Source organism: Muscardinus avellanarius, assembly GCF_963383645.1.
Source record: "Muscardinus avellanarius genome assembly, chromosome: 16".
NCBI classification, from domain to species: domain Eukaryota; kingdom Metazoa; phylum Chordata; class Mammalia; order Rodentia; family Gliridae; genus Muscardinus; species Muscardinus avellanarius.
This window is the reverse complement of record NC_137802.1, coordinates 17912078-17929669: the sequence shown is the minus strand read 5'-3', so window position 1 is coordinate 17929669 and position 17592 is coordinate 17912078. Positions and strand designations below refer to the sequence as shown.

The following is a 17592-nucleotide window of genomic DNA, read 5'->3' as shown; positions in this document are numbered from 1 at the left end:
TATAGAAAGAACTGATTATACTTTAAATACAAAATAGAACAATCTACTCTCAAAAAGGTTAAAAAAATTATGTAACTATGTTATTATAAAAAGGATCCCATCCAAGCATGTAGAGTTTATTAAATTATTTTACTTTTTAGACTCCATATGAAATAAACCCAAAGAAGGATTCCTAAAATATCCCATTGTTTTCCAAAGTCCATCCTCAAAAACACATGGATCAAAAGGAAAAAATGTCTATAAACCAGTAAATCAGTAAAAAAACTAAGAGTGTGTGTGTGTGTGTGTGTGTGTAAACCAGTAAATCAGTAAAAAAAACTAAGAGTGTGTGTGTGTGTGTGTGTGTGTGTGTGTGTGTGTGTGTGTGTTAGTACTAGAGACTGAACCCTGGGGCTAGCTCTGAGCTACAATCCCTAGTCCTTTTTTATGTTTTTGCTTTAAAACAGGGTCTTGCTAGGTTGTTTAAAGTCTTGCTATGATGCTGGGTCTGTCTTTAAACCTGCAACCCTCCAATCTCAAGCCTCCTAAGTACTAGCATTACAGGTGTGTGCCACCATGCCCAGATTCCTTTTTTATATATATATCTATACATTCAGAGAAACAGCGGTAGACTCAGAGTTGGAGTTCTTCCTGCTCATAAAAATGAAAATTAAGCATATTTACTGAACGTAAATAAGTTCAAACTTATCCCAAATTGTTCAGGACAGAGAAAATGTCATATATGCTCAAATGTGAAGGGTTTAAAAAAAAACTTAGTAGCTGGGCGTGGTGGTGCACACTTGTAATCCCAGCATTCAGGAGGCTGAGACAGGAGGATCGTGGCTCACAGACAGCCTTAGCTAACTACTTGGTGAGGTCCCTTGCAACTCAGAGAGACCCCGTTTCAAAAAATAAAGAATAAAAAAAAAAAAACTTGGGGTGTAGCTTGGAGGTGGAATGCCCCTGGGTTCCATCCCCAGTACTGAAGGGCAGGGGGATACTTAGAAAAGAAAGATTCAAATTCACTTTGTTTTTCAGGTCTTCACGGACATTATTTATTTTATTTTGAACTAAGTATGGTTTAGAAATAACATGTTAGCTTAAAACATCTTCAAAGTCCAGATTAGTCTGGAGGCTTACAGAAGTCACCTGACCAAAAAAAAAAACTCAGTGGGGGAGGGGGAGGAGGAAGTAAAGAATTTGGGGGGGAGGGGCGGATCTGGAGATGGAACCAAGGGCATTCGACCTCTGAGCTACACCTCTTGCCCCGTTTTTTATTATTTTGAAACAGGGTCTCACTAAGTTGCAGAGGGCCTCACTATGTAGCTGATGCTGTCTGTGAACCACAATCCTCCCAAATACTAGGAATACAAGCGTGCACCACCATGCCTGGCTTGGAAGTGAAGAATTTATCATAGGTTTGTTGTTGTTGTTGTTGTTGTTGTTGTTTTTGGCGGGTGTGGGGATGGAACCCAGGAGCATTCAACCTCCGAGCTACACCCCCTGCCCTATTTTTTATTCTTTATTTTGAAACCGGGTCTCACTGAGTTACAGAGGGCCTCAAAAGTAGCTGAGGCTGTCTGCGAACCGTGATCCTCTGTTCCCAGCCTCCTGAATGCTGGGATTACAGGCGTGCGCCACCATGCCCGGCTTATCATAGTTATTTATTAATGCAAAAATGACCTCACAATTCCACATGTTATATGTCACTGTAAAGAAATATTTAATGAACACTTCTAAAACAGAAAGTTATTAAGAGCAAGAAAAAAGCCAAGCATGGTGGTGCATACTTGTAATCCCAGTACTTGGGAGCCTGAGACAAGAGGATTGCAGTTTTGAGGGCAGCCTTGGCAAATAGTGAGATTTTCATTAACCTAGTAAGACCCTGTTTCAAAATAAAGTTTTTTGCTGCGGCCCAAGGCACCGGCAGGAGGGGCAAGTGTCGCAGTCTTCGTACTGCCAGGAAGCTCCATAGTCACCGACAGGACCAGCAGTGGCATAATAAACAGTACAAGAAAGCCCATTTGGGCACAGTGCTGAAGGCCAACCCTTTGGGAGGTGCTTCCCATGCAAAGAGAATTGTGCTGGAAAAAGTAGGGGTTGAAGCCAAACAGCCAGATTCTGTTAGGAAATGTGTCAGAGTCCAGCTAATCAAGAACGGCAAGAAAATCACAGCTTTTGTACCTAGTGATGGTTGTTTGAACTTTATTGAGGTAAAGAATGAAGTTCTGGTTGCCAGATTTGGTCGGAAAGGTCATGCTGTTGGTGACATTCCTGGAGTCCGATTTAAGGTTGCTAAAGTAGCCAATGTCTCTCTCTTGGCCTTATACAAAGGCAAGAAAGAAAGACGGAAATCATAAATATCAATGGTGAAAATGTGGTAGCAATACATTTTCATATTCCAAAAATAAATAAATAATTAATTAAATAATTAAATAAGGCTGGGGGTGTAGCTCAGAGGTAAAATGCCCCTGGGTAAAAATCCTCAGTACCACAAAAAAAGTATGTATACAAATTAATAAAATAGTTTATATAATAAAACTGGCCAAAAGACTTAACTTCCTCAATGATAAAAGGTCTCATATGTAGTAGTCCTGTGTTCAGGCATTACAGAGAATTATGTTCAAGCATAATTTGTGGAACATTTATCACACAGGAACCAATATATACTGAGAAAGAAGGAAAACTATTATCTTCTCTAAAGCTTTGGTTTAGATACAATCATCAAGCAACAACTGTCACTCAAGAAATAGTTAGTGAACATCTATGTTCTAGCTACTATCTACGCATTTAGTATACACAAATAAAAGATGAACTCTATTTTATAAAAAAGTGCTTATAAAAATATGTAAATATGTCACCCTATCCAACTCTCTGGAAGTGGAAATATTTATTCCCACTTTTATTTTGGGAATATTTGCTATATTTGGGGAATATTTTGTTATAACCCAAATTTTAAATTGAGACAATTCCATGAAATCTTTATAAAAATGTCTTTATCTTAAATGTATTCTTAAATCATTATTTGCCACACACTGAAAGAGAAAAAACTGAAGCAGGACATGGGAAATAAGGCAATCATGGTGTTTGGGGAGAGAGATTGCAATGTAAGTAGGGACAATAGGAGAGCCTCCTGAGGGGGTAACATCTAATCAATGATTTGAAAATAGTAGTTAGTCACAGGTATTATCTGGTACTATATTTAGGCTGTGTCCAAGTAATTCCTCTTAACAAAAAACATAAAAGTACAATCTCTAGTACCAAAACAATATTTGTTAAAGCACGTTGCATTTGAATTGGAATCTTTCTATGGATGAACACACCCTTCATACCTTTTTCATTTCGTTTTCTAAATTTTCCTCCTCTTGACCTTCAGACAGCCGCCTTCTTAAATCAGCTATTTCCCTTTCTGCAGTTTCTCGATACTGTGCCCACTGTGTTCGCTCCTGCTCCAGCCTAAGGTGAAACTGGTGCTCATAGTCACGAACTGTTTCTACAAAATATCACCACGTATGTCATGTCTAAGCATCATGGGGGGGGTCTGGCATACTAAAAATGTTTAAGTTATATAAACAGTTTATGTCTAATTTCTGAAAAACTATTAACTCACTAAAAATATAACTTCATACTCCTACTGCTTATTATGAGTAGCAGAAATAAGGATTATAGTAAACTATCATCTCTAATCTTCATAAGCCTGTACATATGCATTATTTTACAGATGAGAAACCATAGTAAAGATTACACAGCCTGGCCAATGCTTTATCACCAGAAAGAAAAAGAGCTCAAACTCAAACGTAAGGCCAACTCCAAAATCTGTGTTCTGAGGACTATGGCTTCCATGACAAATAAAACATGTCTAATTACCTGAAAGTGGGGAAAACAACAAATTTCTAGAATATTTTACTATAATCAAAGATTTTAAACAAATTCTATAAAGTAGCCAGGCATGGTGGTACACACTTGTAATCCCAGTACTTAGGAGTCTGAGACAGGAGGTTCATAGTTCATGGACAGCCTCAGCTGTTTAGTGAGGCCTCTGCAACTTAGTGAGATCTTGAGAGGTGTAGCTCAAAGATAGAATGCCCGTGGGTTCCATTCCCAGTGCTGGGAAAAATAATTCTATGAAGTATTTATCTTTAATATAACCTTAAAACATGTGCCAGGCACTGTTGGTTTCCCATTATTTTCCATTACATCTTCTTTATTAAACAAGATCTCATTTTTGCTTAAGAAGTCCATGTGCCCAATTTGAAAAATATACACGTTTATGCTGAAAGTGTAGCTCAGTGCTTGCCTACCATATGAGACCCTAGGTTCAATCTCTCATACTGCAATAAATAAATAAATAAATAAATAAATAAATAAATAAATAAATAAAAATAAAAACCACAATTTCTAGAAAACTTACTTTTCTGATGCAGACTGGAGGAGAATCAACCATTTTTCAGCCATGAGGCAAAGATGAAGCTGAAAACCATATACTAAGGATGAAGGAACAGATGGACTGCAGAAGCTCTGGGACACTGATATCACAGAACCATTTTAACCAGCCCTAGATTATCTAGTTGCACTTCTTGTTCTATGAGAAAAATGAACTCCTATGTAGGGAAACCACTACAGTCAGAGGTTACACGAAGCTTAGAGTAATCCTTAGTTGATAACTAGAGACTCAAAAATAAGACTAGCTTTACACAGAACACTAAAGGGGGAAAAAAGGTAGACTAAGACTAATGTGACGAGAGAGGGGAGACGCATCATATTTCACATTTATAATATTAACTAATTCCAGGAGCCCAAAGATTCAGGAGACAACTTATTTCATTTTATTATCATCATCTCAAAAATGTGAGATTTAAGTATTAATGTCAAAAGGAGATGGAGACTAAACTATTGAGCTTCCTTCAAACCACATGTCATAAAGCCTATTCTAAGCTGGGCGTGATGACACACACTTGGAATCCCAGTACTTGGGAGGCTGAGATAGGAGTATCGCAGCTTTGTGGCCAGCCTTGGTACTTAGTGGGGCACTCTGCAACTTAGTGAGACCCTGATTCAAAATAAAGAATCTAAAAAAAAGAACAGGGAGTGGCGTGTGATGGTGCACGCTTGTAATACCAGCATTTGAGAGGCTGAGGCAGGAGGATTACAGTTCATGAATAGTCTCAGCTACTTAGTGAGGCCCTTTGCAACTCAGTGAAACCCTGTTTCAAAATAAAGAATAAAAAATGGGGCTGGGGGTGTAGCTCTGAGGCAGAATGCCCCTGAATTCAATCCTCAGTATTGGGCGGGGGGAGCGTCTATTCTAGCCCAGAGGCCATTCTATCCCATCAACTGAAGTGAAGATTTCACAGATTTTTTCCCCCTGAAAATCTAAACAATATGAGCTGGTGGTGGTAACCCATGCTTGTAATCACAGTACTTGGGAGGCTGAGACAGGAAGATCACAGGCTCCCAGCCAGCCTCAGCTACACAGTGAGGCCATTTACAACTTAGACCCTATTCAAAATAAAGAATAAAAAATAGGGCTGGGGGTGTAGCTCGGAAGTAGAATGCCCTGGGTTCAATCCACAGTTTTTTGGGGAAAATCTAAACAAAATGGCAACTTTAGTTGCCATTTTTAGTTTGAAAGAGCAATAATTAGACACAGCTATTAAGTGTATATAATCACTTTGCCCTTTGCATGGCAGTACTCTCCAGCTCGGCACATTCCATGCCCACCTAGTTTTATACAATGACATCACATGACTGACTCCTACAAGAAAATCCACTTTTAAGCCTTTCAACTTTACAATTAATTATTGTCCTCATTTTTTTTTTTTTTTTGGGCGGGTCTGGGGACAGAACCCAGGGGCATTCGACCCCCAAGCTACACCCCTTGCCCTGTTTTTTATTCTTTATTTTGAAACAGGGTCTAAGTTACGGAGTGCCACACTAAGTAGCTGAGGCTGTCCGCGAACCTCGATCTTCCGGTCTCAGCCTCCCAAATGCTAGGATTATAAGCATGCGCCACCACGCCCAGCTTATTGTCCTCATTTAATGCATTACCTCTAAAATACTCTCAGTGTAACTCTCCATTATTAAACCTGTTTAAGTTAGAGGTGATATACCCACTTACAGTATCAATGACTTCCTGCTTATTTATTTATCGTCATAGTCCTGAGGATGGAACTCAAGGCTAAGCAAGCATCTACCACTGAGCTACATCCCCAGCCATTTCTATTCTACACTAAGATATCGTCTCACTAAGTTGCCCGGGCTTGCCTTGAAGTTGCAATCCTACCTCAGCTTCCTGGGTAGCAGGGATTTATATACATGGGTCACCATGCCCAGCTGACTCCCTTTTATCTGATAATACATATCTTAAAGATGATAGTACATAAAGCCATAAAGGAACTCAGTATATATTTTCAGCCATTTGAAAAATGTCTGTCATAAGAATCTGGTTATCAAAGAAAGTCATAAAATTGATCTTTGTCTTTACCTTTCATAACAGCTTGAAGTGAAGCAACTTCTTCCCTCCACTGCCTTTTTACTTCATCTATAGCTTCTTGCTTGGTGTTTTCAGAGACTGTGGCAATAGCCTTAATATTCTCCATCTCTGCCTGGGCTTCCCACAGCTGTGTCCGAAGATGTCCCAAATCATCCTGTGCAGCTTGTAACACTGCATTTTGCCTCTTCAGATCCTCTGGAAAAACGTAAAAAACTCTCCATTAACGCGTAGTTTACATTATCAACTGACAATCTAATAAAGAAATTAAAATTTTAAGATGTTAACATAGAAAATGACACCATTTAAAAGAGTTAAGATGTAAGGTATCCTGGGTATTGCAAATCAACTGTTAATTATCTAATGACACAGTAGTTAAGGTCACAGTTTTAGAACTATAATTAGGTTCTTCCACCACTAATTAAATGAAACTTGGTCAAGTCATTTAACCTCGCTGGCTTAAATGTCCACATCTGCAAAACAAGGATTAAAAATAGCTGTTCAAGCCAGGCATGGTAGCGCATGCTTGTAATCCCAGCATTGAGGAGGCTGAGACTGGAGGATCACGGTTAGTGGACAGTCTCAGCTACTTAGTGAGGCCCGGTTTCAAAATAAAGAATAAAAAATAGGACATGGGGTATAGCTCGTAGGTCAAATGCCCCTGGGTTCCATCACCAGACCCCCCCACACACAAAAGAAATAGCTGTTCAAGTGGTGTACACCTCTAATCCCAGTACTTGGAAGGCTGAGACAGGAGGGTCACAGGTTCAAAGACAGCCTCAGCAATGTATTGAGGCTTTTAGCTACCTAGCAAGATGCTATTTAAAAAAATAAATGAATAAAACAAACAAAACCGAAAAGGGCTAGGATGTAGCCAGGAGGTAGAACTGTCCTTGGGCTCAGTTCCCAATACAAAAAATAAAAAATAAAAAAAAAAACCTCAAGTGGGGACAAGTGGAACATACCTGTAATCCCAGTACAAGGGAAGCTGAGATAGGACTACAGGCTTGAGGCCAGCCTCAGCAACCTATTCAACATAAAAATAAATAAATAAAAGGTGCTAGAGATGTAGCTTGTGGGTAGTGCCTCTGGGTTCAATTCCCAGTACCCCGCACACAAAAGAAAATAGCTACTTTACATGTTGTTGCAATGATAAATGATTTATTGGAAGTTCTTATTAGTATAGTGCCTTCCACAAAGTAAACCTTCAACAAATGTCTAATAGATGAGAAAAGAAAGCCAGATCAATTTTTAGATCTAAGAATCAAATTGATCTTAGATCAATTTCTAGATCTAAGAATTTATCCGCTCCCCCTTACCATCTCTTAAATACTAGATGGAGTACCAACTGTATGACTTAAGGCTAGAAGGGATAGATGTTTGGCCAAATTAATTTCCAAAAAAATTAAACCTGTAATCAGCAATTAGGGGTATGCCTGTTTTCTTATATTTAAAGTCACTATTCTCCATTAAAAAAAAAAAATCATTGTCAAAATCATGGTGACCTGGGTGTGGTGGCACACACCTGTAATTCCAGTACTTGGAAGACTGAGACAAGAGTATCGCAGTTTTCAGGACAGCCTCAGCAAACAGTGAGAATCTCACCAACCTAGTGAGATCCTGTTTCAAAATAAAAATAAAAAACAGGACTGGAAGTTGGGGATGGTAGTGCATGCTTGTAATCCCAGCACTTGGGAGGTGGAGACAGAAGGATTGCAGGTTTCTGACCTGCCTCAGCTACTTAGCCAGGCCCTTTGCAACTCAGTGATACCCTGTTTCAAAAATAAAAATAAAGCCAGGCGTGGTGGCGCACGCTTGTAATCCCAGCATTTGGGAGGCTGAGACCGGAGGATCGCAGTTCACGGACAGCCTCAGCTACTTAGTGAGGCCCTTTGCAACTCAGTGAGACCCTGTTTCAAAATAAAGAATAAAAAATTGGGCAGGGGTTGTAGCTCCGAGGTCAATGCCTCTGGGTTCCATCCCAGACCTGCAAAAAATTTTTTAAAAATAATAAAAAATAAAAACAAACTCCAGGCATGGTGGCACATGCTTATAATCCCCGCACTTGGGAGAAAGAGACAAGAGGATCGCGCAGGTTTGAAGCCAGCCTCGCTTTCTTAAGAGACCCTGTTTCCAAATAAAAATATAAAATAGGTCTGTGAGTGTAGCCCAGAGATGGGTTCCATCCCCACTACCACCAAAAAATAAAAGAAAAAATAAAAATGACTAAAAAATAGGGATAGGGTTTTAGCTCGGAGGTACAATGTCCCTGGGTTCCATCCCTGGTACTACAAAAAAAAAAAAAAAAAAAAAAAAAAGTCTTAAATTCTAGCCAAAGAGAGTTACAATAGTAATTGCACCAGGCTTGTAATCCCAGTACTTGGGAGGCTGAAACAGGAAGATCACAGGTTTGTGGCCAGCTTCAGCTATTTAGTGAGACCCTCTGCAACGCAGTAAGATACTGTTCAAAATAAAGATTTAAAAAATAGGGCTGGGAGTGTAACTCAGAGGTCGAATGCCCCTGGTTCCATCCTCAATACCACAAAAAAATAAATAAAATAAAATAGGGCTTGGGGTGTAATCGGAGGTATAATGCCTCTGGATTTCATCCTAGTACCACATAAATAAGTATACCTATACATACATACATACATACATACATACATACATACATACATGCATACATGCATAGTGAGAGAGAGCCTGAGGCTGGCTGTGACCTTCTGCTTCAGTCTCCCAAGTAGTATGATTACAGGGGTGCACCACACTTGGCTTTGTTGCAGCATTTTAAATAATAATAATCATTATCATCATTATTGGTACTTGGGGTGAAACCCAGGGGCATTCTACCTCTGAGCTACACCCCCAGCCCAATTTTTTATTCTTTTTTTTGAAACAGGGTCTTACTGAGTTGCAAAGGGCCTCACTAAGTAGTAGCTGAGGCTGTCTGCAAACCACGATCCTACCTCAGCCTCTCAAATGCTGGAATTACAAGCGTGCAATAACCACTCCCAGCAGCAGCATTTTATGTTTTTTGTTTTTTTCCTGGTACTGGGGATAGAACCCAAGGGCATTTTACCTCTGAGCTACACGCCCAGCCCTGGGGTTTTTTTTTGTTTGTTTGTTTGTTTGGGTTTTTTTGGTGGTACTGGGGTTCCTGAAAGCCCTTCTACCTCCGGGCTATACTCCCAGACCTATTTTTTAACTTTTTTTATGTGGAAACAGGGTCTCTTAAGCCAGCACGGTTGGCTCCAAACCAGCGCGATCCTCCTGTCTCCACCTCCCAAGCGCGGGGATTACAAGCATGCGCCACCACACCCGGCAAGCCCTAGTTTTTATTCTTTATTTAGAAACAGGGTCTCATTGAGTTGCAGAGGGCCTCACTACACAGCTGAGGCTGTCCCCAAACTGTGATCCTCCAATCTCAGCCTCTCAAATGCTGGCATTACAGGCCTATGCCACCACGCCCAGCTTTCAGCAGCAGCACTTTATAATAATGCCCCAGAAATCCCCTAATCGTCTATCATCTAATACACTACATATATATCTCTAAAAAGGCGGATCTTTTTCTTATATATGCACAGTGTCACTGTCACACATAACACTAACTGCCCGATCGATAGTAAAATTTCTCAAACAAAAGATTTCTTCCTAAAGATTTCTGAATTAGAATCAAAATACTCAAACACTTCTTAAAAAGTATTTTGGTGTTGTTGGGAACTCAGGGGTGTTCTACCTCTGAACTATACCTGGATCTTTATATTTGATTTCACATTATTTGATACTAGGGTCAACTTCCAGGGACATTCTACCTCCAAGCTACAACCTCAACCTTCTTCCTTCCTTCCTTCCTTTTTTCTTTCTCTCGCTCTCTCTCTCTTTTTTTTTTTTTTTTTTTTTTGCGGTACTGGGGAAGGAACCCAGGGCCATTCTACCTCCAAGTTACACCCCTAGCTCTATTTTTTTAGTCTATTTATTTATCTATTTATTTATTATTTTGGTGGTACTGGGGTTCCTGGAAACCCTTCTACCTCTGAGCTACACACTATTTTTTATATTTTTATTTGGAAACAGGGTCTCTTAAGCCACCAAGACACTTTATACATTTTATAAAAATATTTCAAACACAAACCAGCATAGTTTCACATGCCTATAATCCCAGTACTCAGGAGGCTGAGACAGGATTGCAAGTTCAAGGCCAGTGTGCAGTAACTCAACAAGACCCTGTTTCAAAATAAATTAAAAAGTCCTGGGGTGTAGCCCAGATATGCCTTTGGGTTCAATCCCCAATACCACTAATACATACATACATACATACATACATATACACACACACACACACACACACACACACATACATACACACGCATTTTTGTATTATACATATAAATACATTTAATACACACATTTTGAAAAAGAAACAAATAGTTCAATAATTACTTCGTCAATTTTAGTATTCTACTGCATCTTAAAGTTCTCTTTTGTTTGTGGTGCTGAGGATTTAAACAGAGGCATTCTACCTCCAAGCTACATCCACAATCCTTTTTCATTTTTTATTTGGAAATGGGGTCTCGCTAGGTTGTTGAGAGCCTTGCTAAGTGAATGAGGATAGCTTCAAATCTGTGACCCTCCTGTCTCAGCCTCTCAAGTGTTGAGACCACCACACTTGGGTCTTATATTTCTTTTTAACTTTAATAAAACATCACAGCTTGGGAAGCTGAGATAGGAGGAAGATCACAGGTTTGCGGCCAGCCTTAGCTACTTAGTGAGCCCTCATCAACTTAGCAAGACCTTGTTTCAAAATAAAAAATACACTGAGTAAGGTGGTGCACACTTGTAATCCCAGTACTTGGGAGACAGAGGAAAGAATCACAGCTTCGTGGCCAGCCTCAGCTACTTAGTGAGGCCCTCTGCAACTTAGTGAGATCCCGTTTCAAAATAAAGAATAATGCTGAGGATGTGGCTCAGAGGTAGAAAACCCCTGGGTTCAGTCCCCAATACCGCAAAAATAAATAAATAACAGAAATAAAGAATAAAAATGGGATGGGGTTTTTATAGCTTGGAGATAGAATACCCTTGGATTCAATCCTCAGAACCATACATACATAAAAAGAAAAAAATATCACATATGTGTGGAGTACTGGGATGTGTCTATAGTTCTAGCTACTCAGGAGGCTGAGGAAGGAGTATCCTTTGAGCCTAGGAATTTAGGTTCAACTTAGGCCACTTAATGAGACCACATCACAAATAAATAGATGAGTAAATAATATTAAATAAACCCCCCCCTTTTTTTTTTGCAGTGCTGGGCATGGAACCCAGGGGAACCATTCTACCTCTGAGCTACATCTCCAAAGCTATTTTTTTATTCTTCATTTTGAAACATGGTCTCACTGATGCAAAGGGCTTAAGTAGTTGAGGCTGTCCCCAAACTGTGATTTTCCTGTACTCAATTCCAAGTACTGGGATTACAAGCATGTGCAACCACACCCAGCTAAATAAAACTTTTTTTTTTTTTTTTTTTTTTTTGCAGTACTGGGGATGCAAACCAAGGGCATTCTACCTTATAGCTATACCCTCAGCCCTATTTTTTATTCTTTATTTTGAAACAGGGTCTCACTGAGTTGCAAATGGCCACACTAAGTAGCTGCAGCTGTCTGCAAACCGCGATCCTGTCTCAGCCTCCCAAATGCTGGGATTTCAAGTGTGCACCAACACACCCAGCTAAATACAACATTTTAAATAGAAATAAAACATCACAACAGGTCTGGGGATGAATTCCTGTAATCCCAGTATTTGGGAGGCTAAGACAGGAGAATTGCAGGTTCAAGGCCAGTTTCAGTATCCTAGCAAAACTTTTAGCAACCTAACCAGATTGTTTCAAAATAAAAAATTTTAAAATTAGGCTGAGGGAACCGGGCATGGTGGTGTACGCTTGTAATCTCCGCACTTGGGAGGCTGGTTCCCGAACAGCCTCTGCTACTTAGTGAGGCCCTCCAGTAACTTAAATGCCCCTAGATTCCATCCCCAGACCCATACACACACAAAAAGGGTACTGATAACAAACCTTCTTATCTTGCTTCTCCAGGAGGTAATGATATATGGTTTGTGGGGGTGCAGAACTGAGGGTTAAACCTAGGGCCACTCTACCTCTGAGCTATAAACCCCCTGTCCCATTTTTTTTTTTTTTTTATTCTTTATTTTGTAACAGGGTTTAAGTTGCAGAAGGCCAAGTAGCTGAGGCTGGCCACAAACCTGTGATCCTCCTGTCTCAGCCTCACAAGTACTGGGATTACAAGCATAAATCACCACACTGAGCTGGCATACTGCTTTTTAATATTCTACTAAAAAAAGTTTTATTGCTTTTTTTGGTGGGGGGGGGGCAGGACTGGGAATTGAATATGAGGCTTCGAACATTGAATTACATCCCCGAACTTTGAGATAGGGTCTCATTAAGCGGACCCCGCTGGCACTGGATTTGAGATCCTTCTGCCTCAGACTCCTGAGTCACTAGGATTACAGATATGTACCACTGCACCTGGCTACTAATTTAAACTCTGATCATAAATAAAAGTGGTGTACTGTTAAACTCATACTAGTGCTACCTATTTAGGTATCAGGGTTATGCTAATTCCACCAAATAACTGGATATTCCTTTCTTTCCTGTGTCTGACACAGTAATATAAAAGATAAGAGTGTATTCTCAAAGACTTAACAAAATTTGCCCATAAAACTTTCAAAGCCCAAGCATTTTTGGTAAAGGAGAACTTCATTCTATTGATTCAGTTTCTTCTATAGTTATTGGTTTACTTAAGCTTTCTAATCAGAGTAATTTTGGTAACTCAACTTTCCTGGAAAGTTATTTGCCTAAATTTATAAATTGGGGGTCACAGATAACTGCATACTTACCCATACACATCTCTGCTGCACCAATAGTTGCGCCTTCGTATTTTATTTTTCTCATTAGTTTCTTACAGAAAACATGCTAAGAGTAGATTAGTGTTGCTTTGTAGTAAGTCTTGATTTTACTCAACTATTTTTTATATTTCATTAATTTATACTGCTAATTATTTTATTCTATTATTTTGGGTTCGCTCTAGGTTCTAGGATTGAAAATTTACATCATGCATTTTTCAATATCTATGTCTTTTTAAAAATTAATTTTAGTGTTTTTAAAGTTTTAAGCTTATTCCTAATGTATAATTTCAGATACATCCCACATTTTAAATTTTGTTACTCAAAACTCATCCATATCTTGCTTGATCTTGGTCTAGTAACTGGCAACATCTCTTATATGTGCCGTTTATGTATCTCCTTGTAATTCTATTACCTTTTTATTTATATGACATGTCAAGACTTTTTGTTAGGCACCTTAAAAATCCAAAGTTATTACACTTCTCTTCTGTATATTCTATTATGAGGTGGTCTTTCATAGTGCCCTCAATGATTTTTCATGTTTTCGTTTCGGTTCGTAGTGCCGGGAATCGAACCCACATGCTAGATAAGTGTCCTACCACAGAGCACTGAGACCCAGCCCTCTGTGATTTTTTTTTTTTTGCCTTAAACATTAATCTTATCATCTAGTTTGTGTCACTTTTGTAAAAAACAAAACCAAAAAGAACTGGAATAATTTTTGGAGTTGTGCAGTAGTCGCATTTATCAATTTGCATACTTTCTATTTTCTTCTATCCTATATGGTCCCTTGGTCTACTTTTTTTCTCTACTATTTCAATGACTATACGGATGATAAAGAATCTTCATTTTTAGCATCCAGGAGGCGGAGACCAGAGGACTGTGGTCTGTGGACAGCCTCGGCTACTTAGTGAGGCCCTTCGCAACTTAGTGAGACCATTTCAAACATAAAAAGAATAAAAATTAGAGCTGAGTGTAGCTCAGAGGTACACTGTCCCTGGGTTCCATCCCCTGTACCGCCAAAAAAAGAATATATAAGCCTAAAATAAATAGTCTTTTTTTTTGGGGGGTGGTACTGGGCACTGAACCCAGGTCTACATCTTAGCCACACTCTCAGCCCTTTGTTTTTGATTTTGACACAAGTTCCCATTACGTTGCCCAGGCTGCCCTCAAACTTGTGATCCACAAACCTCAGCAACCCAAGTAGCCTTGTGCCACCGTACTCAACACTTGCCTTCATCTTGAATAATTCAGCTGAATATTTTAGGTTAACAATTATTTTTTTATACATTTTGAAGATCCCACTGTCTTGTGGCAACTCTTATCCTTATATGGTATCTCCTATCAGTGGAATTGTGTTTCTTTGGTGTTTGTTTGTTTGTTTGTTTTTTGGTAGCACTGGGGATTGAATCCAGGGGCATTCTACCTCTGAGCTATAACCTTAGCCCTATTTTATAATGAGACAAGGTCTAAATTGCAGAGGTCTTTGCTAAACTGCTGAGGCTGGCCCCAAAGCTGCAATCCTCTAGTCTCAGCCTCTCAAGCACTAGGATTTTGTGTGTGTGTGTGTGATACTGGAGATTTACCCACAGGCATTCTACCTTCAAGCTACATCCCAGTCCTATATTTTATTTATGTATTTATTTTATTTTATTTATTTACTGCAGTACTGGGGATGGAACCCAGGGACATTCTACCTACAAACTACACCCCCAGTCCTATTTTTTATTTTGAAACAGGGTCTGAGTTGCAAAGGGCCTAAGTAGCTGAGGCAGTCTGCAAACCGCAAACCTGTCTCAGCCTCTTATAAGAGTGCGCCACCACACTTGGCTTATTCTTTATCTTGAAACAGGACCTAAGTTGCAGGGGACCTCACTAAATAACTGCAGCAAGCTGGAACCTGCAACCCTCCTGTCTCAGACTCCCAACTACTGAGATTACAAGGGTGTGTGCCATCATGCCTGGCGTGAAGTACTGGGATTATACTCATGAGCCACCACACCTGGCAAATTCTTAATATTATACAATTTAAGCTGTATCAAGGTATGATTTTACTTACCAAGCATATTACTCATTGTTTAAACTAAGATATCACATTTCTTTAATGCTTATAAAATCTCAGCTATTATCTCCCCAAATACTCTCTATTTTGCCTTCCACTTTCTCCTCCTGGAACTCCTTAGATGTGTGTTAGAGTCTCTCAGATTTTAAAAATATTCTCCCTAGTTGTGGAAGGCCTCACTAAGTTGCCACAGCTGTCCTTAAACATGCATTCCTCCTGTCTCATCCTTCCAAATACTGGGAACACAAGCATACACCAATATACCCGGCTTACTACTTTTTTTTTTTTTTTTTTTTGGTACTGAGTCTAGAACCCAGGGGCATTCTACTTCTGAGCTACACCCCCAGCCCTATTTTATTTTTACAACAGGGCCTAAGTTGATGAGAGCTTCACTAAATTGCTGAGGCTGTCCTCAAACCTGCAATCCTCCTGTTTCAGCCTCCCAAGTACTGGGATTATAGCTGTGTGCCACCATTCCTGGTTACTACTGTTTAATTCACTATATACCTGTATCTTGTCTACAGACTAAGCCATTCATTTACTTTCAAAATCTACATTTTATTTCCAAGTTCTAATTGCTTTTATCTTTTTTTTTTTTTTTTTCGGTACTGGAGGTGGAACCCAGGGGCATTCTAACTCCAAGCTATACCCTAGCCCTATATTTTATCTTTATTTTAAAAGAGTGTATCACTGAGTTGCAAAGGACTTAAGTAACTGAGGCTGTCTTCAAACTGTGATCCTCCTATCTCGGCTTCCCAAATGTTGGAATTACAAGTGCTTGCCACCATGCCTGGCTTTTATCTTTTTTTGTAAGAGTTTTTTTTTTCTTTTTTCTTTCTCTCTTTTCTTTTTTTTTTCTTTTTTTTTTTTTTTTTGTGGTACTAGGGATTGAACCCAGAAGCATTCTAACTCTAAGCCATACCCTCAGACCAATTCTATTTATTTGGAAACAAGGTCTCACTAGGTTGCCCAGAGTTTTGCTAAGTTGCCAAAGATGCTTCAAACCTATGATCCTGTCTCAGCCTCCCAAATACTGGGATTACAGGTGTGTGCCACCGCACTCAGCTTCTAAGGTTTTTGTTGTTGTTTTTTGTTTTGTTTATGGCACTAGGAATGGAACTCAGGGGCAATCTACTTCCGAGCTATACCCCCAGCCCTATTTTTTATTCTTTTATTTGTTCATTTATGCATTTATTTTTGTGGTACTGGGGATAGAATCCAGGAGCATTCTACCTCTGAGCTACACCCCCAGCCCTATTTTTTCTTTAATTTTGAAAAAGGGTCTCACTAAGTTGAGGAAGGCCTAAGTAGCTGAGGCTTCTGTGAACCACAATCCTCAAGTCTCAGCCTCCCAAATGCTGGGATTATAAGCATGTACCACCATGCCCAGCTCTAAGGGTTTTTAGTTGGTTTTTTTTTTGTTTGTTTGTTTGTTTTTGGGTTTTTTGGTGGTGGTGGTACTGGGGTTCATGGAAGCCCTTCTACCTCCGGGCTACACTCCCAGACCTATTTTTACATTTTTATTTGGAAACAGGGTCTCCTAAGCCAGCGCGTGCGGCTGACTTCGAACCAGATTACAAGCGTGCGCCACCACGTCCAGCCTTAGTTGGTGTATTTTAATACATTGCTTCATTTCCATTACTAAATTTTTATGCATTTATGGTATGTGAGCCACAAATAGATTCTTAAAGTTAGCTGTTCTCTATTAAAATTCTGATTGGTTACCAGGTTATAAAATTCTTTTGACACCACTAGAAAACTGCACTGTCTTCTGATGATTAACATGAGCCCCATTTCTACTATTTTCCTCCTGAGAACTCTATGGCCTGTTGTTTGCTGCGTGTAATAGGCTCTTACTCATTGCTTGAGACAATTTCCAAAACGCAAACACTGCTGCAGTACCAACCTTTGTATTGGAGCTGTTTAAAGGAAGAAACCTAAATAAAAAAATAACATTTTTCCAACTCAACAGAAAAGCAGCAAAACTTCCATTTCAAGTTAGATGGGGGCAAAATGGGTACTAAGAGAAAAACGGGTCAAATAGCAACAGATTCTCTTATTGGCATTCCTCATCACTGTTTGCATTTATATCTCAGCTATTCAAATAAACGCCAGAATAGTCATTACAACACTGAAGGAAAAGTTTCCTCTA

At 39.4% G+C, this 17592-nt stretch overlaps 2 protein-coding genes across 5 annotated transcripts in view; one reads left to right on the top strand and one right to left on the bottom strand.

Annotated features, from left to right (window-relative positions):
* Window positions 1–17592, bottom strand: part of RABEP1 (rabaptin, RAB GTPase binding effector protein 1) — a gene marked incomplete at both ends in the record, with an annotated part of 120002 nt that overhangs the window by 60751 nt on the left and 41659 nt on the right. For all 4 annotated transcript variants that reach the window (XM_080712196.1, XM_080712197.1, XM_080712198.1 and 1 more), the window contains 2 exons: window positions 3312–3472; window positions 6464–6667. In XM_080712196.1, coding sequence (XP_080568322.1) covers window positions 3312–3472; window positions 6464–6667 — 365 coding nt within the window. The remainder of the gene's footprint in view (window positions 1–3311; window positions 3473–6463; window positions 6668–17592) is intronic.
* LOC308274985 (small ribosomal subunit protein uS12-like) lies at window positions 1658–2339 on the top strand (the record flags this gene model as incomplete). The annotated part of the gene is made up of 2 exons (XM_080713005.1): window positions 1658–1690; window positions 1881–2339. The coding sequence occupies 2 exons, from the start codon at window positions 1658–1660 to the stop codon at window positions 2337–2339; spliced, it is 492 nt and encodes a 163-aa protein (XP_080569131.1).